This window comes from Oncorhynchus mykiss, chromosome 26, assembly GCF_057628025.1.
Source record: "Oncorhynchus mykiss isolate SJ-2025 chromosome 26, ASM5762802v1, whole genome shotgun sequence".
NCBI lineage: Eukaryota > Metazoa > Chordata > Actinopteri > Salmoniformes > Salmonidae > Oncorhynchus > Oncorhynchus mykiss.
Genome location: NC_143047.1, coordinates 47601370 through 47624000, shown reverse-complemented (window position 1 = coordinate 47624000; position 22631 = coordinate 47601370). Strand labels below are relative to the sequence as shown.

The 22631-nt window shown below is 47.7% G+C and overlaps 1 protein-coding gene across 3 annotated transcripts in view; it reads left to right on the top strand.

Annotated features, from left to right (window-relative positions):
• Positions 1–22631, top strand: part of vps13c (vacuolar protein sorting 13 homolog C) — a 238197-nt gene that overhangs the window by 39188 nt on the left and 176378 nt on the right. For all 3 annotated transcript variants that reach the window (XM_090223330.1, XM_090223331.1, XM_090223329.1), the window contains 5 exons: positions 8869–8926; positions 13029–13156; positions 15477–15583; positions 16550–16790; positions 17396–17534. In XM_090223330.1, coding sequence (XP_090079456.1) covers positions 8869–8926; positions 13029–13156; positions 15477–15583; positions 16550–16790; positions 17396–17534 — 673 coding nt within the window. The remainder of the gene's footprint in view (positions 1–8868; positions 8927–13028; positions 13157–15476; positions 15584–16549; positions 16791–17395; positions 17535–22631) is intronic.

Below are 22631 nucleotides of genomic sequence, written 5' to 3'. Positions count from 1 at the left end.
AAGTCACACATATTGTCTCCAGTGGGGTGTAGTCTGATCATATTGTCTCCAGTGGGGTGTGGTCTGATCATATTGTCTCCAGTGGGGTGTGGTCTGATCATATTGTCTCCAGTGGGGTGTGGTCTGATCATATTGTCTCCAGTGGGGTGTGGTCTGATCATATTGTCTCCAGTGGGGTGTGGTCTGATCATATTGTCTCCAGTGGGGTGTGGTCTGATCATATTGTCTCCAGTGGGGTGTGGTCTGATCATATTGTCTCCAGTGGGGTGTGGTCTGATCATATTGTCTCCAGTGGGGTGGGGTGTGGTCTGATCATATTGTCTCCAGTGGGGTGTGGTCTGATAATATTGTCTCCAGTGGGGTGTGGTCTGATCATGTTGTCTCCAGTGTGGTGTGGTCTGATCATATTGTCTCCAGAGGGGTGTGGTCTGATCATGTTGTCTCCAGTGTGGTGTGGTCTGATCATATTGTCTCCAGTGGGGTGTGGTCTGATCATATTGTCTCCAGTGGCGTGTGGTCTGATCATATTGTCTCCAGTGGGGTGGGGTGTGGTCTGATCATATTGTCTCCAGTGGGGTGTGGTCTGATCATATTGTCTCCAGTGGGGTGTGGTCTGATCATATTGTCTCCAGTGGGGTGTGGTCTGATCATATTGTCTCCAGTGGGGTGTGGTCTGATCATATTGTCTCCAGTGGGGTGGGGTGTGGTCTGATCATATTGTCTCCAGTGGGGTGGGGTGTGGTCTGATCATATTGTCTCCAGTGGGGTGGGGTGTGGTCTGATCATATTGTCTCCAGTGGGGTGTGGTCTGATCATATTGTCTCCAGTGGGGTGTGGTCTGATCATATTGTCTCCAGTGGGGTGTGGTCTGATCACATTGTCTCCAGTGTGGTCTGATAATATTGTCTCCAGTGGGGTGTGGTCTGATCATGTTGTCTCCAGTGTGGTGTGGTCTGATCATATTGTCTCCAGTGGGGTGTGGTCTGATCATGTTGTCTCCAGTGTGGTGTGGTCTGATCATATTGTCTCCAGTGGGGTGTGGTCTGATCATATTGTCTCCAGTGGCGTGTGGTCTGATCATATTGTCTCCAGTGGGGTGTGGTCTGATAATATTGTCTCCAGTGGCGTGTGGTCTGATCATATTGTCTCCAGTGGGGTGTGGTCTGATCATATTGTCTCCAGTGGGGTGTGGTCTGATTATATTGTCGCCAGTGGGGTGTGGTCTGATATTGTCTCCAGTGGGGTGTGGTCTGATCATATTGTCTCCAGTGGGGTGTGGTCTGATCATATTGTCTCCAGTGGGGTGTGGTCTGATCATATTGTCTCCAGTGGGGTGTGGTCTGATCATATTGTCTCCAGTGGGGCGCGGTCTGATCATATTGTCTCCAGTGGGGTGTGGTCTGATCATATTGTCTCCAGTGGGGTGTGGTCTGATAATATTGTCACCAGTGGGGTGTGGTCTGATCATATTGTCTCCAGTGGGGTGTGGTCTGATCATATTGTCTCCAGTGGGGTGTGGTCTGATCATATTGTCTCCAGTGGGGTGTGATCATATTGTCTCCAGTGGGGTGTGTTCTGATCATATTGTCTCCAGTGGGGTGTGGTCTGATTATATTGTCGCCAGTGGGGTGTGGTCTGATATTGTCTCCAGTGGGGTGTGGTCTGATCATATTGTCTCCAGTGGGGTGTGGTCTGATTATATTGTCTCCAGTGGGGTGTGGTCTGATCATATTGTCTCCAGTGCGGTGTGGTCATATTGTCCTCATGACTGATGAATCTCTTACCTGGGATCAGGTATTCTCTAGGTGTGTGTTATCTGTGATGGACTGATCAGGTCTTCTCTAGGTGTGTGTTATCTGTGATGGACTGCTCAGGTCTTCTCTATGTGTGTGTTATCTGTGATGGACTGCTCAGGTCTTCCCTAGGTGTGTGTTATCTGTGATGGACTGCTCAGGTCTTGTTCTCTAGGTGTGTGTTATCTGTGATGGACTGCTCAGGTCTTCCCTAGGTGTGTGTTATCTGTGATGGACTGCTCAGGTCTTGTTCTCTAGGTGTGTGTTATCTGTGATGGACTGCTCAGGTCTTCTCTAGGTGTGTGTTATCTGTGATGGACTGCTCAGGTCTTGTTCTCTAGGTGTGTGTTATCTGTGATGGACTGCTCAGGTCTTCTCTAGGTGTGTGTTATCTGTGATGGACTGCTCAGGTCTTCTCTAGGTGTGTGTTATCTGTGATGGACTGCTCAGGTCTTCTCTAGGTGTGTGTTATCTGTGATGGACTGCTCAGGTCTTCTCTAGGTGTGTGTTATCTGTGATGGACTGCTCAGGTCTTGTTCTCTAGGTGTGTGTTATCTGTGATGAACTGCTCAGGTCTCTGTGTGTACTGTTGCTGGTTATGCAGCGTAAACACAGGCACATCACGGATAAACGGATCAGTGTCTTTCCTCAGCTCTGCAGACAGCATAATTGGTGCTGGCTGGTAGTTGCCTCAGGTTGAGAAGCATTATTACGAGATGTGTGTGTGTGGGTGTGTGTGACGTAGCCGTTCTCTCATCTGGAATGAAGTGTAACTAAGTCAGTGTTTCCGTTAGCTATTCACATGTCTGAATCAGAGTAGCACTGCATCCATCCAGCCACACAGCTGGAAATAGAACAGAACGATCCTCATAGCTCTGTGTTGTACAGACTGATAGAGAACAGAACGATCCTCATAGCTCTGTGTTGTACAGACTGATAGAGAACAGAACGATCCTCATAGCTCTGTGTTATAGGGAACAGAACGATCCTCATAGCTCCATGTTGTACAGAATGATAGAGAACAGAACGATCCTCATAGCTCTGTGTTATAGGGAACAGAACGATCCTCATAGCTCTGTGTTGTACAGACTGATAGAGAACAGAACGATCCTCATAGCTCTGTGTTATAGGGAACAGAACGATCCTCATAGCTCCATGTTGTACAGACTGATAGAGAACAGAACGATCCTCACAGCTCTGTGTTGTACTGACTGATAGAGAACAGAACGATCCTCATAGCTCTGTGTTGTGCAGACTGATAGGGAACAGAACGATCCTCACAGCTCGGTGTTGTACTGACTGATAGAGAACAGAACGATCCTCACAGCTCTGTGTTGTACAGACTGATAGAGAACAGAACGATCCTCACAGCTCTGTGTTGTACAGACTGATAGGGAACAGAACGATCCTCATAGCTCTGTGTTGTACTGACTGATAGAGAACAGAACGATCCTCACAGCTCTGTGTTATAGGGAACAGAACGATCCTCATAGCTCTGTGTTATAGGGAACAGAACGATCCTCACAGCTCTGTGTTATAGAGAACAGAACAATCCTCACAGCTCTGTGTTATAGAGAACAGAACGATCTTCACAGCTCTGTGTTATAGAGAACAGAACGATCCTCACAGCTCTGTGTCATAGGGAACAGAACGATCCTCATAGCTCTGTGTTGTACAGACTGATAGGGAACAGAACGATCCTCATAGCTCTGTGTTGTACAGACTGATAGGGAACAGAACGATCCTCACAGCTCTGTGTTGTACAGACTGATAGGGAACAGAACGATCCTCATAGCTCCGTGTTGTACAGACTGATAGGGAACAGAACGATCCTCACAGCTCTGTGTTGTACAGACTGATAGGGAACAGAACGATCCTCACAGCTCTGTGTTGTACAGACTGATAGAGAACAGAACGATCCTCATAGCTCTGTATTGTACTGACTGATAGAGAACAGAACGATCCTCACAGCTCTGTGTTATAGGGAACAGAACGATCCTCATAGCTCTGTGTTGTACAGACTGATAGAGAACAGAACGATCCTCATAGCTCTGTGTTATAGGGAACAGAACGATCCTCATAGCTCCATGTTGTACAGAATGATAGATAACAGAACGATCCTCATAGCTCTGTGTTATAGGGAACAGAACGATCCTCATAGCTCTGTGTTGTACAGACTGATAGAGAACAGAACGATCCTCACAGCTCTGTGTTGTACAGACTGATAGAGAACAGAACGATCCTCACAGCTCTGTGTTGTACTGACTGATAGAGAACAGAACGATCCTCATAGCTCTGTGTTGTACAGACTGATAGAGAACAGAACGATCCTCATAGCTCTGTGTTGTACAGACTGATAGAGAACAGAACGATCCTCATAGCTCCGTGTTGTACAGACTGATAAGGAACAGAACGATCCTCACAGCTCTGTGTTATAGGGAACAGAACGATTCTCATAGCTCTGTGTTGTACAGACTGATAGAGAACAGAACGATCCTCATAGCTCTGTGTTGTACAGACTGATAGAGAACAGAACGATCCTCAGAGCTCTGTGTTGTACAGACTGATAGAGAACAGAACGATCCTCACAGCTCTGTGTCATAGGGAACAGAACGATCCTCACAGCTCTGTGTTGTACAGACTGATAGAGAACAGAACGATCCTCACAGCTCTGTGTCATAGGGAACAGAACGATCCTCACAGCTCTGTGTTGTACAGACTGATAGGGAACAGAACGATCCTCATAGCTCCGTGTTGTACAGACTGATAGGGAACAGAACGATCCTCATAGCTCCGTGTTGTACAGACTGATAGGGAACAGAACGATCCTCATAGCTCTGTGTTATAGGGAACAGAACGATCCTCACAGCTCTGTGTTATACAGACTGATAGAGAACAGAACGATCCTCATAGCTCCGTGTTGTACAGACTGATGAGGAACAGAACGATCCTCATAGCTCTGTGTTATAGGGAACAGAACGATCCTCATAGCTCCGTGTTGTACAGACTGATAAGGAACAGAACGATCCTCACAGCTCTGTGTTGTACAGACTGATATAGAACAGAACGATCCTCATAGCTCTGTGTTGTACAGACTGATAGGGAACAGAACGATCCTCATAGCTCCGTGTTGTACAGACTGATAGGGAACAGAACGATCCTCACAGCTCTGTGTTGTACAGACTGATAGGGAACAGAACGATCCTCATAGCTCTGTGTTGTACAGACTGATAGGGAACAGAACGATCCTCACAGCTCTGTGTCATAGGGAACAGAACGATCCTCATAGCTCTGTGTTGTACAGACTGATAGAGAACTCCGTCCCAATCAGGAACATTCAGTTTTCCTCTCCCTGCCAGACCCAAATCCCCCGTCACGTGTCACAGGTATGGCCCAGGTGCGTCCAGCCATCTGTTCCTCATGTGGACATGGTGTGTTTGCTCTCACAGCCTAGTAGCTATTAATACATATTGCATAACCCTCCTGTATTACAATTACCCCGACAGAACACACACATACACACACACACACACACACACACACACACACACACACACACACACACACACACACACACACACACACACAGGGGAGTTAGGAAATCAGTATTGTGACGCAAGACGAGACAAAGTGGCCCATAATCAGCCTTTTAATTAAATATTCCATCAGACCATCCAGTGATAACAACACTAGGTTACATAATGTCTGTTCAGTTTGTATTCAGACTGAGTGCTGGTTCTGTCTACAGTAGGTTAATTAATGTCTGTTGTTCAGTTTGTATTCAGACTGAGTGCTGGTTCTGTCTACAGTAGGTTAAGTAATGTCTGTTCAGTTTGTATTCAGACTGAGTGCTGGTTCTGTCTACAGTAGGTTAATTAATGTCTGTTGTTCAGTTTGTATTCAGACTGAGTGCTGGTTCTGTCTACAGTAGGTTAATTAATGTCTGTTCAGTTTGTATTCAGACTGAGTCCTGGTTCTGTCTACAGTAGGTTAATTAATGTCTGTTGTTCAGTTTGTATTCAGACTGAGTGCTGGTTCTGTCTACAGTAGGTTAATTAATGTCTGTTGTTCAGTTTGTATTCAGACTGAGTACTGGTTCTGTCTACAGTAGGTTAAGTAATGTCTGTTCAGTTTGTATTCAGACTGAGTGCTGGTTCTGTCTACAGTAGGTTAATTAATGTCTGTTGTTCAGTTTGTATTCAGACTGAGTGCTGGTTCTGTCTACAGTAGGTTAATTAATGTCTGTTGTTCAGTTTGTATTCAGACTGAGTGCTGGTTCTGTCTACAGTAGGTTAATTAATGTCTGTTCAGTTTGTATTCAGACTGAGTACTGGTTCTGTCTACAGTAGGTTAATTAATGTCTGTTGTTCAGTTTGTATTCAGACTGAGTGCTGGTTCTGTCTACAGTAGGTTAATTAATGTCTGTTGTTCAGTTTGTATTCAGACTGAGTGCTGGTTCTGTCTACAGTAGGTTAATTAATGTCTGTTGTTCAGTTTGTATTCAGACTGAGTACTGGTTCTGTCTACAGTAGGTTAATTGATGTCTGTTCAGTTTGTATTCAGACTGAGTACTGGTTCTGTCTACAGTAGGTTAATTAATGTCTGTTCAGTTTGTATTCAGAGTCCTGGTTCTGTCTACAGTAGGTTAATTAATGTCTGTTGTTCAGTTTGTATTCAGACTGAGTACTGGTTCTGTCTACAGTAGGTTAATTGATGTCTGTTCAGTTTGTATTCAGACTGAGTGCTGGTTCTGTCTACAGTAGGTTAATTAATGTCTGTTGTTCAGTTTGTATTCAGACTGAGTGCTGGTTCTGTCTACAGTAGGTTAATTAATGTCTGTTCAGTTTGTATTCAGAGTCCTGGTTCTGTCTACAGTAGGTTAATTAATGTCTGTTGTTCAGTTTGTATTCAGACTGAGTGCTGGTTCTGTCTACAGTAGGTTAATTAATGTCTGTTCAGTTTGTATTCAGACTGAGAGCTGGTTCTGTCTACAGTAGGTTAATTGATGTCTGTTCAGTTTGTATTCAGACTGAGTGCTGGTTCTGTCTACAGTAGGTTAATTAATGTCTGTTCAGTTTGTATTCAGACTGAGTCCTGGTTCTGTCTACAGTAGGTTCATTAATGTTCAGTTTGTATTCAGACTGAGTCCTGGTTCTGTCTACAGTAGGTTCATTAATGTTCAGTTTGTATTCAGACTGAGTGCTGGTTCTGTCTACAGTAGGTTAATTAATGTCTGTTCAGTTTGTATTCAGACTGAGTCCTGGTTCTGTCTACAGTAGGTTAATTAATGTCTGTTGTTCAGTTTGTATTCAGACTGAGTGCTGGTTCTGTCTACAGTAGGTTAATTAATGTCTGTTGTTCAGTTTGTATTCAGACTGAGAGCTGGTTCTGTCTACAGTAGATTACATAATGTCTGTCCAGTTTGTATTCAGACTGAGTGCTGGTTCTGTCTACAGTAGGTTAATTAATGTCTGTTCAGTTTGTATTCAGACTGAGGGCTGGTTCTGTCTACAGTAGGTTAATTAATGTCTGTTCTCCAGTTGTACCACTGTATGTGGTGTGTTGGATTAATGATCTGCAGGGTTTATTCAGGAAAATGCAAATGTCTATAAAACAGGAGAGGAGAAGGAGAGGTTAGAGAGGTTAACACCGTCAGTGTTGTTATACCTCATACAGGGATCTATAATATAATGAGGGAGGAGAGGTTAGAGAGGTTAACACCATCAGTGTTGTTGTAGTTCCTCATACAGGGATCTATAATATAATGAGGGAGGAGAGTTTAGAGAGGTTAACACCGTCAGTGTTGTTGTAGTTCCTCATACAGGGATCTATAATATAATGAGGGAGGAGAGTTTAGAGAGGTTAACACCATCAGTGTTGTTGTAGTACCTCATACAGGGATCTATAATATAATGAGGGAGGAGAGGTTAGAGAGGTTAACACCGTCAGTGTTGTTGTAGTACCTCATACAGGGATCTATAATATAATGAGGGAGGAGAGGTTAACACCGTCAGTGTTGTTGTAGTTCCTCATACAGGGATCTATAATATAATGAGGGAGGAGAGGTTAGAGAGGTTAACACCGTCAGTGTTGTTGTAGTACCTCATACAGGGATCTATAATATAATGAGGGAGGAGAGGTTAGAGAGGTTAACACCGTCAGTGTTGTTGTAGTACCTCATACAGGGATCTATAATATAATGAGGGAGGAGAGGTTAACACCGTCAGTGTTGTTGTAGTACCTCATACAGGGATCTATAATATAATGAGGGAGGAGAGGTTAACACCGTCAGTGTTGTTGTAGTTCCTCATACAGGGATCTATAATATAATGAGGGAGGAGAGGTTAGAGAGGTTAACACCGTCAGTGTTGTTGTAGTACCTCATACAGGGATCTATAATATAATGAGGGAGGAGAGGTTAACACCGTCAGTGTTGTTGTAGTTCCTCATACAGGGATCTATAATATAATGAGGGAGGAGAGGTTAGAGAGGTTAACACCGTCAGTGTTGTTGTAGTACCTCATACAGGGATCTATAATATAATGAGGGAGGAGAGGTTAACACCGTCAGTGTTGTTGTAGTTCCTCATACAGGGATCTATAATATAATGAGGGAGGAGAGGTTAGAGAGGTTAACACCGTCAGTGTTGTTGTAGTACCTCATACAGGGATCTATAATATAATGAGGGAGGAGAGGTTAACACCGTCAGTGTTGTAGTTCCTCATACAGGATCTATGATACCTATCCACTCTCCAAATGATGTTACAAAACATCTGTTTCATCAGTATTTAAACTGAATCTCTAAATATCTTAGATGCGCGTCAGGTTGATGCTACAGATCTTTCCATCTTAGATACTTTGTCATAATATAATAATAATAATATATGCCATTTGGCGTAAACTTTTTATCCAAAGGGACTTACAGTTTTACATAGGTTTTACTTATGGGTGGTCCCGGGAATCGAACCCACGCCCCTGGCGTTGCAAGCACGATGCTCTTCCGACTGAGTTACAGAAGACCAGAGACATGTCTGTGTGATTTCTAATCCTCTTCCTTGTCTTTGTGTCTGTCCAGGAAAAGCTGAAGGATGGCATCAGTACCAAGGACCAAGAGATCAAAGACTACCAATATAGTATGTACCTTGGGTAACACGAACACACACACACACCACACACCACACACACACACACACACACACACACACACACACACACACACACACACACACACACACACACACACACACACACCACACACACACACACACTTTCCATTACAAAAGACAGCGAAAGGTGTCCTTCCATCAATCCATTTTTTTAAATTAAAGTTTTCGTTTGACTCCATGGCAACCAGCCAGCCAATCCAAGAGAGGAAACCAATCGTCATGTTGCTTTTAAATGTTGAATCCTTTTATCTTATCCTCTCTGTGAAACCTAGTACACATGTATACTGGCTGGGTGTATACTGGGTATATACTGGCTGGGTGTATACTGGCTGGGTGTATACTGGCTGGGTGTATACTGGCTGGGTGTATACTGACTGGGTGTATACTGGCTGGGTGTATACTGGCTGGGTGTATACTGGCTGGGTGTATACTGGCTGGGTGTATACTGGCTGGGTGTGTACTGGCTGGGTATATACTGGCTGGGTGTATACTGGCTGGGTGTATACTGGCTGGGTGTATACTGGCTGGGTGTATACTGGCTGGGTGTATACTGGCTGGGTGTATACTGGGTATATACTGGCTGGGTATATACTGGCTGGGTGTATACTGGCTGGGTGTATACTGGCTGGGTGTATACTGGCTGGGTGTATACTGGCTGGGTGTATACTGGCTGGGTGTATACTGGCTGGGTGTATACTGGCTGGGTGTATACTGGCTGGGTGTATACTGACCTGGGTGTATACTGACCTGGGTGTATACTGACCTGGGTGTATACTGACCTGGGTGTGTACTGGCTGGGTGTATACTGGCTGGGTGTATACTGGCTGGGTGTATACTGGCTGGGTGTATACTGGGTACATACTGGCTGGGTGTATACTGACTGGGTGCATACTTACTGGGTGTTTACTGGCTGGGTGTATACTGGGTACATACTGGCTGGGTGTATACTGACTGGGTATATACTGGTTGGGTGTATACTGGCTGGGTGTATACTGGCTGGGTGTATATGGGCTGGGTGTATACTGACTGGGTGTATACTGGCTGGGTGTATACTGGCTGGGTGTATACCGGCTGGGTGGGTGTATACTGACTCGGTGGGTGTATACTGGCTGGGTGGGTGTATACTGGCTGGGTGTATACTGGCTGGGTGTATAATGGGTGTATACTGGCTGGGTGTATACTGGGTGTATACTGACTGGGTGTATACTGACTGGGTGTATACTGACTGGGTGTATACTTGGTATATACTGGCTGGGTGTATACTGACTGGGTGTATACTGGGTGTATACTGACTGGGTGTATACTGACTGGGTGTATACTGGCTGGGTGTATACTGGCTGGGTGTATACTGGCTGGGTGTATACTGACTGGGTATATACTGGCTGGGTGTATACTGGCTGGGTGTATACTGGCTGGGTGTATACTGGCTGGGTGTATACTGGCTGGGTGTATACTGGCTGGGTGTATACTGGGTATATACTGGCTGGGTGTATACTGGCTGGGTGTATACTGGCTGGGTGTATACTGGCTGGGTGTATACTGGCTGGGTGTATACTGACCTGGGTGTATACTGACCTGGGTGTATACTGACCTGGGTGTGTACTGGCTGGGTGTATACTGGCTGGGTGTATACTGGCTGGGTGTATACTGGCTGGGTGTATACTGGCTGGGTGTATACTGGCTGGGTGTATACTGGCTGGGTGTATACTGGGTACATACTGGCTGGGTGTATACTGACTGGGTGCATACTTACTGGGTGTTTACTGGCTGGGTGTATACTGGGTACATACTGGCTGGGTGTATACTGACTGGGTATATACTGGTTGGGTGTATACTGGCTGGGTGTATATGGGCTGGGTGTATACTGACTGGGTGTATACTGGCTGGGTGTATACTGGCTGGGTGTATACCGGCTGGGTGGGTGTATACTGGCTGGGTGTATACTGGCTGGGTGTATAATGGGTGTATACTGGCTGGGTGTATACTGGGTGTATACTGACTGGGTGTATACTGACTGGGTGTATACTGACTGGGTGTATACTTGGTATATACTGGCTGGGTGTATACTGACTGGGTGTATACTGGGTATATACTGGCTGGGTGTATACTGACTGGGTGTATACTGGCTGGGTGTATACTGGGTACATACTGGCTGGGTGTATACTGGCTGGGTGTATACTGGGTACATACTGGCTGGGTGTATACTGACTGGGTGTATACTTACTGGGTGTTTACTGGCTGGGTGTATACTGGGTACATACTGGCTGGGTGTATACTGGCTGGGTGTATACCGGCTGGGTGGGTGTATACTGACTCGGTGGGTGTATACTGGCTGGGTGGGTGTATACTGGCTGGGTGTATACTGGCTGGGTGTATAATGGGTGTATACTGGCTGGGTGTATACTGGGTGTATACTGACTGGGTGTATACTGACTGGGTGTATACTGACTGGGTGTTTACTTGGTATATACTGGCTGGGTGTATACTGACTGGGTGTATACTGGGTATATACTGGCTGGGTGTATACTGACTGGGTGTATACTGGCTGGGTGTATACTGGGTACATACTGGCTGGGTGTATACTGGCTGGGTGTATACTGGCTGGGTGTATACTGGGTACATACTGGCTGGGTGTATACTGACTGGGTGTATACTTACTGGGTGTTTACTGGCTGGGTGTATACTGGGTACATACTGGCTGGGTGTATACTGGCTGGGTGTATACTGGCTGGGTGTATACTGGCTGGGTGTATACTGGGTGTATACTGGCTGGGTGTATACTGGCTGGGTGTATACTGACTGGGTGTACACTGACTGGGTGTACACTGACTGGGTGTATACTGGCTGGGTGTATACTGGCTGGGTGTGTACTGGCTGGGTGTGTACTGGCTGGGTGTATACTGGCTGGGTGTATACTGGCTGGGTGTATACTGGCTGGGTGTATACTGGCTGGGTACATACTGGCTGGGTACATACTGGCTGGGTGTATACTGGCTGGGTGTATACTGGGTACATACTGGCTGGGTGTATACTGGCTGGGTGTATACTGGGTGTATACTGGGTATATACTGGTTGGGGGTATACTGGCTGGGTGTATACTGGCTGGGTGTATATTGGCTGGGTGTATACTGGGTACATACTGGCTGGCTACATACTGGCTGGGTGTTTACTGGCTGGGTGTATACTGGGTGTATACTGGGTATATACTGGTTGGGTGTATACGGGCTGGGTGTATACGGGCTGGGTGTATACGGGCTGGGTGTATACGGGCTGGGTGTATACGGGCTGGGTGTATACCGGCTGGGTGTATACTGGCTGGCTGGGTGTGTGTATACTGGCTGGCTGGGTGTGTGTATACTGGCTGGCTGGGTGTATGTATACTGGCTGGCTGGGTGTATACTGGCTGGGTGTATACTGGGTGTATACTGACTGGGTGTATACTGACTGGGTGTATACTGGGTATATACTGGCTGGGTGTATACTGGCTGGGTGTATACTGGCTGGGTGTATACTGGCTGGGTATATACTGGCTGGGTGTATACTGGCTGGGTGTATACTGGGTATATATTGGTTGGGTGTATACTGGCTGGGTGTATACAGGGTGTATACTGGCCTATATTGTCCTCTGTTAGCTGTAAACGGCTGTCTTCCCAACCTTCTAAAGATGAGGAAACCCTCAGAGGGAACTGGTGGCCTAGAAGACAGATGTGACAGCTTTATGACAGACCAATGTGAATCTGGTGATTCCATGATGTAGATGTGGTAGTCTGTTCTCTCTGTCTGTGTCTCTGAGCGTCTTGTGACTGTCTGTCTCTGAGCGTCTTGTGACTGTCTGTCTCTGAGCGTCTTGTGACTGTCAGTCTCTAGGATTGAGATGAATGCTAATTCTGGACTAAGGAACACTTTCATTAGAGATTCTCCAATGAGCACGGTGTCTAGTCTAACCGACCCTAGAAGTTGGAGGGGCGAATGATCCATCAAGATGCTGGTCTCATATTAAAGTAGAATTCATAGGATGTTCTCTCTCTCTCTCTCTGTCTCTTTCTTTCTCTCTTCCCCCCCCATGCAGTTTTCAAACCCATCTTTGCCTCTGCTAAAATGGTAATCAACCCGAGTGCTGAGATTGAGCTGAAGTCTCCCAAAGCCAGCCTGTATCTGGAGGTTCAGAATGTAGCAGTAGAGATGACCAGACCACAGGTACACACACACACACACACACACACAGACACACAGACCAGACTCACACACACACACACACACACAGACACACGCCAACTTAGAACATAGCTGATCAAACCTTCCTGGCGGTGATTCTGCTGACTTGAAGAAGGCTTTACTTCCTGTAGTTGATAATGTGCTTGTTTGGTCCTACTAAAACCTAGTTGAATTGACTGACTGAGCATCTGTATCAGAGCATCTATGTGCTTGTTTTGTCCTACTAAAACCTACTAAAAACCTACTAAAACCTAGTTGAATGGACTGACTGAGCATCTTATACAACGCTGTGTACTACTCCCTTCACAGAACAGAGCAAACTGGCTCTAACCAGAATAGAAAGAGGAGTGGGAGGCCCCAGTGCACAACTGAGCAAGAGGACAAGTACATTAGAGTGTCTAGTTTGAGAAACAGACGCCTCACAAGTTCTCAATTGGCAGCTTCATTAAATAGTACCCGCAAAACACCAGTCTCAACGTCAACAGTGAAGAGGCGACTCCGGGATGCTGGCCTTCTAGGCAGAGTTCCTCTGTCCAGTCTCAACGTCAACAGTGAAGAGGCGACTCTGGGATGCTGGCATTCTAGGCAGAGTTCCTCTGTCCAGTCTCAACGTCAACAGTGAAGAGGCGACTCTGGGATGCTGGCCTTCTAGGCAGAGTTCCTCTGTCCAGTCTCAACGTCAACAGTGAAGAGGCGACTCTAGCAGGTCTAGCAGTGAAGAGGCGACTCTGGGATGCTGGCCTTCTAGGCAGAGTTGGGAAAAAAAATCCATATCTCAGACTGGCCAATAAAAATAAAAGATTAAGATGGGCAAAAGAACACAGACACTGGACAGAGGAACTCTGCCTAGAAGGCCAGCATCCCAGAGTTACCTCTTCACTGTTGACGATGAGACTGGACAGAGGAACTCGGCCTAGAAGGCCAGCATCCCGGAGTCTCCTCTTCACTGTTGATGTTGAGACTGGACAGAGGAACTCTGCCTAGAAGGCCAGCATCCCGGAGTCTCCTCTTCACTGTTGATGTTGAGACTGGACAGAGGAACTCTGCCTAGGAGGCCAGCATCCCGGAGTCCTTCACTGTTGATGTTGAGACTGGACAGAGGAACTCTGCGTAGAAGGCCAGCATCCCGGAGTCTCCTCTTCACTGTTGACGTTGAGACTGGTGTTTTGAGGGTACTATATAATTAAGCTGTCAGTTAAGGACTAGAGGCGTCTGTTTAGAGTCTATAGACTATCATGTTGTCTCTTCCTGTTCAGTACCTAACTATGGTGGACCTGCTAGAGTCTGATATCATCTTGTCTCTTCCTGTTCAGTACCTAACCATGGTGGACCTGCTAGAGTCTAGAGACTGATATCATGTTGTCTCTTCCTGTTCAGTACCTAACCATGGTGGACCTGCTAGAGTCTATAGACTGATATCATGTTGTCTCTTCCTGTTCAGTACCTAACCATGGTGGACCTGCTAGAGTCTATAGACTGATATCATGTTGTCTCTTCCTGTTCAGTACCTAACCATGGTGGACCTGCTAGAGTCTAGAGACTGATATCATGTTGTCTCTTCCTGTTCAGTACCTAACCATGGTGGACCTGCTAGAGTCTAGAGACTGATATCATCTTGTCTCTTCCTGTTCAGTTCCTAACTATGGTGGACCTGCTAGAGTCTGATATCATCTTGTCTCTTCCTGTTCAGTACCTAACCATGGTGGACCTGCTAGAGTCTATAGACTGATATCATGTTGTCTCTTCCTGTTCAGTACCTAACCATGGTGGACCTGCTAGAGTCTAGAGACTGATATCATCTTGTCTCTTCCTGTTCAGTACCTAACCATGGTGGACCTGCTAGAGTCTAGAGACTGATATCATCTTGTCTCTTCCTGTTCAGTTCCTAACTATGGTGGACCTGCTAGAGTCTGATATCATATTGTCTCTTCCTGTTCAGTACCTAACCATGGTGGACCTGCTAGAGTCTGATATCATGTTGTCTCTTCCTGTTCAGTACCTAACCATGGTGGACCTGCTAGAGTCTAGAGACTGATATCATCTTGTCTCTTCCTGTTCAGTACCTAACCATGGTGGACCTGCTAGAGTCTAGAGACTGATATCATCTTGTCTCTTCCTGTTCAGTACCTAACCATGGTGGACCTGCTAGAGTCTAGAGACTGATATCATCTTGTCTCTTCCTGTTCAGTTCCTAACTATGGTGGACCTGCTAGAGTCTGATATCATGTTGTCTCTTCCTGTTCAGTACCTAACTATGGTGGACCTGCTAGAGACTGATATCATGTTGTCTCTTCCTGTTCAGTACCTAACCATGGTGGACCTGCTAGAGTCTATAGACTGTATGGTGAAGAATGGACCCTACAGGAAGTTCAGACCTGATGTACCTGTACACACAAATGCCAAGCACTGGTAAGTCAACCAGTCACTCAGCCAGCCAGTCAGTCAGCCAGCCAGTCAGTCAGCCAGCCAGTCAGTCAGCCAGCCAGTCAACCAGCCAGCCAGTCAACCAGCCAGCCAGCCAGTCAACCAGCCAGCCAGTCATCCAGCCAGTCAGCCAACCAGCCAGCCAGTCAACCAGGCAGTCAACCAACCAGCCAGCCAAACAGCCAGTCAGCCAGTCAGTCAACCAGCCAGCCAGTCAGCCAGCCAGTCAGCCAGTCAGTCAACCAGCCAGCCAGTCAGCCAGCCAGTCAACCAGCCAGCCAGTCAACCAGCCAGCCAGTCAACCAGCCAGCCAGCCAGTCAACCAGCCAGCCAGTCATCCAGCCAGTCAGCCAACCAGCCAGCCAGTCAACCAGGCAGTCAACCAACCAGCCAGCCAAACAGCCAGTCAGTCAACCAGCCAGCCAGTCAACCAGGCAGTCAACCAACCAGCCAGCCAAACAGCCAGTCAGTCAACCAAACAGCCAGCCAGTCAGCCAGCCAGCCAACCAGTCAACCAGTCAACCAACCAGTCAGCCAAACAGCCAACCAGTCAACCAGTCAACCAACCAGTCAGCCAACCAGTCAGCCAACCAGTCAGCCAACCAGTCAGCCAACCAGTCAGCCAACCAGTCAGCCAGCCAACCAGCCAGCCAGCCAGCCAACCAGTCACCACTCCATACATTCTAATGAGCAGTACTAGTCAATGTTGTTCATGGTATCTGTTTATCAGGATGGTGTCAAAACAATTTGTACTTTTCAGATTGTTTTTGTTGTTGTTGTTGTCTTCAATCCTAATTGAAGGATGTATACCTGCAGACGTGTTGTTGGGATAATGTTGTGTTGGGAGTTTCACCATGTTATTTAACTTAGGCTTGAGGTTTTATTAGACTGGGAACCATGCCCACTGATCTACATCTCAGCACCTTAACGGTAGTGTGGCGCTGTTTCCAGGTGGAAGTACAGTATGAACAGCATCCTGGACGTTCACATCAGACGTTTCAACCAGATGTGGTCGTGGTCCAACATCAGGAAGCACCGCCACACTCTGAAGACCTACAGGGCAGCCTACAAGGCCAAACTACTGACCACACAGGGTAAACTCCGAGAGGACCAAGAGAAGCAGATACAGGACCTGGAGAAGAGCCTGGATGTCTTCAACATCACGCTGGCCCGGCAACAAGCACAGATGGAGGTTTGTATAATATCTGTTGTAGCCGGTAACCAGGAGGCATCTACAGTATACTACTGGGGTTTTTACAAACCAGGTCAAGGTTTTGTGGCAGGTTCTCCCCATGGACCTGTTTCTGAACTCTGTCTCTCTCCTCCTCCCTCCTCCTCCCTCCCTCCTCCTATCTCCCTCCCTCCCATCTCCCTCCCATCTCCCTCCTCCCATCTCCCTCCCATCTCCCTCCCATCTACCTCCTCCCATCTCCCTCCCATCTCCCTCCCATCTGTCTCCCTCTCTCCTCCCGTCTGTCTCCCTCTCTCCTCCTGTCTGTCTCTCTCCTGTCCCTCCTCCTCCTGGCTCTCTCCTCCTCCTGGCTCTCTCCTCCTCCCACATCCTGTCTGTCTGTCTGTCTCCCTCCCTCCTGTCTCTCCCCTCCTCCCTCCTCCTGTCTGTCTCTCTCCCTCCTCCTCTCTCCCTCCTGTCTCCCTCCTCCTCCTCTCTCTCCCTCCTGCTTTTGTCTCTTTCCCCCTCTCTCCTCCTGTCTCCCTCCCTCCCTCCCTCCTCCTGTCTCTTTCCCCCTCTCTCCTCCTGTCTCTCTCCTCTTGTTTCTCTCCTCCTCTCTCCTCCAGGTGATCCGGTCAGGGCAGAAGGTGGTAGCTAAGAAGGCTGTGGCCGGCCAGAAGCAGGGAGGAGGGTTTTTCAGCAGCTTCTTTGGAAGGAAGGATGGGAAGAAGAAAGAGCAGGAACAGGAAACCCAGGAGGAAGAGGGTAAGTACTCCTCAGTCACCACACAGACGGACGGACACACACACACACACACACACACACAAATCAGGAACAGGTAACCAATATACACAAGCTGTCACCTAACACTCAAGAGACTAAAGACCAGCTAACCCTCAAGAGACTAACGACCAGCTAACCCTCAAGAGACTAACGACCAGCTAACCCTCAAGAGACTAACGACCAGCTAACCCTCAAGAGACTAACGATCAGCTAACCCTCAAGAGGCTAACGACCAGCTAACCCTCAAGAGGCTAACGACCAGCTAACCCTCAAGAGGCTAACGACCAGCTAACCCTCAAGAGACCAACGACCAGCTAACCCTCAAGAGACCAACGACCAGCTAACCCTCAAGAGACCAACGACCAGCTAACCCTCAAGAGACCAACGACCAGCTAACCCTCAAGAGACCAACGACCAGCTAACCCTCAAGAGACCAACGACCAGCTAACCCTCAAGAGACCAACGACCAGCTAACCCTCAAGAGACCAACGACCAGCTAACCCTCAAGAGACCAACGACCAGCTAACCCTCAAGAGACTAACAACCAGCTAACCCTCAAGAGACTAACAGACTAACGACCAGCTAACCCTCAAGAGACCAACGACCAGCTAACCCTCAAGAGACCAACAACCAGCTAACCCTCAAGAGACTAACGACCAGCTAACCCTCAAGAGACTAACAAACTAACGACCAGCTAACCCTCAAGAGACTAACAACCACCTAACCCTCAAGAGACTAACGACCAGCTAACCCTCAAGAGACTAACGACCAGCTAACCCTCGAGACTAACGACCAGCTAACCCTCAAGAGACTAACGACCAGCTAACCCTCAAGAGACCAACGACCAGCTAACCCTCAAGAGACCAACGACCAGCTAACCCTCAAGAGACCAACGACCAGCTAACCCTCAAGAGACCAACGACCAGCTAACCCTCAAGAGACCAACGACCAGCTAACCCTCAAGAGACTAACGACCAGCTAACCCTCAAGAGACTAACAGACTAACGACCAGCTAACCCTCAAGAGACTAACGACCAGCTAACCCTCAAGAGACCAACGACCAGCTAACCCTCAAGAGACCAACGACCAGCTAACCCTCAAGAGACCAACGACCAGCTAACCCTCAAGAGACCAACGACCAGCTAACCCTCAAGAGACCAACGACCAGCTAACCCTCAAGAGACTAACGACCAGCTAACCCTCAAGAGACTAACGACCACCTAACCCTCAAGAGACTAACGACCAGCTAACCCTCAAGAGACTAACGACCAGCTAACCCTCAAGAGACTAACGACCAGCTAACCCTCAAGAGACTAACGACCAGCTAACCCTCAAGAGACTAACGACCAGCTAACCCTCAAGACTAACGACCAGCTAACCCTCAAGAGACTAACGACCAGCTAACCCTCGAGACTAACGACCAGCTAACCCTCAAGAAACTAACGACCAGCTAACCCTCGAGACTAACGACCAGCTAACCCTCGAGACTAACGACCAGCTAACCCTCGAGACTAACGACCAGCTAACCCTCAAGAGACTAACGACCATCTAACCCTCAAGAGACTAACTACCAGCTAACCCTCGAGACTAACGACCAGCTAACCCTCAAGAGACTAACGACCAGCTAACCCTCAAGAGACTAACGACCAGCTAACCCTCAAGAGACTAACGACCAGCTAACCCTCAAGAGACTAACGACCAGCTAACCCTCAAGAGACTAACGACCAGCTAACCCTCAAGAGACTGACGAACGACCAGCTAACCCTCAAGAGACTAACGACCAGCTAACCCTCAAGAGACTAACGAACGACCAGCTAACCCTCAAGAGACTAACGAACGACCAGCTAACCCTCAAGAGACTAACGAACGACCAGCTAACCCTCAAGAGACAAACGAACGACCAGCTAACCGTCAAGAGATAAACAAACTAACGACCAGCTAACCCTCGAGACGAACAACCAGCTAACCCTCAAGAGACTAACAAACTAACGACCAGCTAACCCTCAAGAGACTAACAACCACCTAACCCTCAAGAGACTAACAACCAGCTAACCCTCAAGAGACTAACGACCAGCTAACCCTCAAGAGACTAACGACCAGCTAACCCTCGAGACTAACGACCAGCTAACCCTCAAGAAACTAACGACCAGCTAACCCTCGAGACTAACGACCAGCTAACCCTCGAGACTAACGACCAGCTAACCCTCGAGACTAACGACCAGCTAACCCTCAAGAGACTAACGACCATCTAACCCTCAAGAGACTAACTACCAGCTAACCCTCGAGACTAACGACCAGCTAACCCTCAAGAGACTAACGACCAGCTAACCCTCAAGAGACTAACGACCAGCTAACCCTCAAGAGACTAACGACCAGCTAACCCTCAAGAGACTAACGACCAGCTAACCCTCAAGAGACTAACGACCAGCTAACCCTCAAGAGACTGACGAACGACCAGCTAACCCTCAAGAGACTAACGACCAGCTAACCCTCAAGAGACTAACGAACGACCAGCTAACCCTCAAGAGACTAACGAACGACCAGCTAACCCTCAAGAGACTAACGAACGACCAGCTAACCCTCAAGAGACAAACGAACGACCAGCTAACCGTCAAGAGATAAACAAACTAACGACCAGCTAACCCTCGAGACGAACAACCAGCTAACCCTCAAGAGACTAACAAACTAACGACCAGCTAACCCTCAAGAGACTAACAACCACCTAACCCTCAAGAGACTAACAACCAGCTAACCCTCAAGAGACTAACGACCAGCTAACCCTCAAGAGACTAACGACCAGCTAACCCTCGAGACTAACGACCAGCTAACCCTCAAGAGACTAACGACCAGCTAACCCTCAAGAGACTAACGACCAGCTAACCCTCAAGAGACCAACGACCAGCTAACCCTCAAGAGACCAACGACCAGCTAACCCTCAAGAGACCAACGACCAGCTAACCCTCAAGAGACCAACGACCAGCTAACCCTCAAGAGACTAACGACCAGCTAACCCTCAAGAGACTAACAGACTAACGACCAGCTAACCCTCAAGAGACTAACGACCAGCTAACCCTCAAGAGACCAACGACCAGCTAACCCTCAAGAGACCAACGACCAGCTAACCCTCAAGAGACCAACGACCAGCTAACCCTCAAGAGACCAACGACCAGCTAACCCTCAAGAGACCAACGACCAGCTAACCCTCAAGAGACCAACGACCAGCTAACCCTCAAGAGACTAACGACCAGCTAACCCTCAAGAGACTAACGACCAGCTAACCCTCAAGAGACTAACGACCAGCTAACCCTCAAGAGACTAACGACCAGCTAACCCTCAAGAGACTAACGACAGCTAACCGTCAAGAGACTAACGACCAGCTAACCGTCGAGACTAACGACCAGCTAACCCTCAAGAGACTAACGACCAGCTAACCCTCAAGAGACTAACGACCAGCTAACCCTCGAGACTAACGACCAGCTAACCCTCGAGACTAACGACCAGCTAACCCTCGAGACTAACGACCAGCTAACCCTCGAGACTAACGACCAGCTAACCCTCGAGACTAACGACCAGCTAACCCTCAAGAGACTAACGACCATCTAACCCTCAAGAGACTAACTACCAGCTAACCCTCAAGAGACTAACGACCAGCTAACCCTCAAGAGACTAACGACCAGCTAACCCTCAAGAGACTAACGAACGACCAGCTAACCCTCAAGAGACTAACGAACGACCAGCTAACCCTCAAGAGACTAACGACCAGCTAACCCTCAAGAGACTAACGACCAGCTAACCCTCAAGAGACTAACGAACGACCAGCTAACCCTCAAGAGACTAACGAACGACCAGCTAACCCTCAAGAGACAAACGAACGACCAGCTAACCGTCAAGAGATAAACAAACTAACGACCAGCTAACCGTCAAGAGATAAACAAACTAACGACCAGCTAACCCTTGAGACGAACAACCAGCTAACCCTCAAGAGACTAACAAACTAACAACCAGCTAACCCTCGAGAGACTAACAAACTAACAACCAGCTAACCCTCGAGAGACTGACAAACTTACGACCAGCTAACCCTCGAGACAAATTAACAACCAGCTAACCCTCAAGATACTAACAAACTAACGACCAGCTAACCCTCAAGGGACTAACAAACTAACAACCAGCTAACCCTCCAGAGACTAACGACGAGCTAACCCTCCAGAGACTAACGACGAGCTAACCCTCCAGAGACTAACGACGAGCTAACCCTCCAGAGACTAACGACCAGCTAACCCTCAAGAGACTAACGACAGCTAACCCTCAAGAGACTAACGACCAGCTAACCCTCAAGACTAACGACCAGCTAACCCTCAAGACTAACGACCAGCTAACCCTCGAGACTAACGACCAGCTAACCCTCGAGACTAACGACCAGCTAACCCTCGAGACTAACGACCAGCTAACCCTCAAGAGACTAACGACCATCTAACCCTCAAGAGACTAACTACCAGCTAACCCTCAAGAGACTAACGACCAGCTAACCCTCAAGAGACTAACGACCAGCTAACCCTCAAGAGACTAACGACCAGCTAACCCTCAAGAGACTAACGACCAGCTAACCCTCAAGAGACTAACGACCAGCTAACCCTCGAGACTAACGACCAGCTAACCCTCAAGAGACTAACGACCAGCTAACCCTCAAGAGACTAACGACCAGCTAACCCTCAAGAGACTAACGACCAGCTAACCCTCAAGAGACTAACGACCAGCTAACCCTCAAGAGACTAACGACCAGCTAACCCTCAAGAGACTAACGAACGACCAGCTAACCCTCAAGAGACTAACGAACGACCAGCTAACCCTCAAGAGACTAACGAACGACCAGCTAACCCTCAAGAGACAAACGAACGACCAGCTAACCCTCAAGAGATAAACAAACTAACGACCAGCTAACCGTCAAGAGATAAACAAACTAACGACCAGCTAACCCTCGAGACGAACAACCAGCTAACCCTCAAGAGACTAACAAACTAACGACCAGCTAACCCTCAAGAGACTAACAACCACCTAACCCTCAAGAGACTAACAACCACC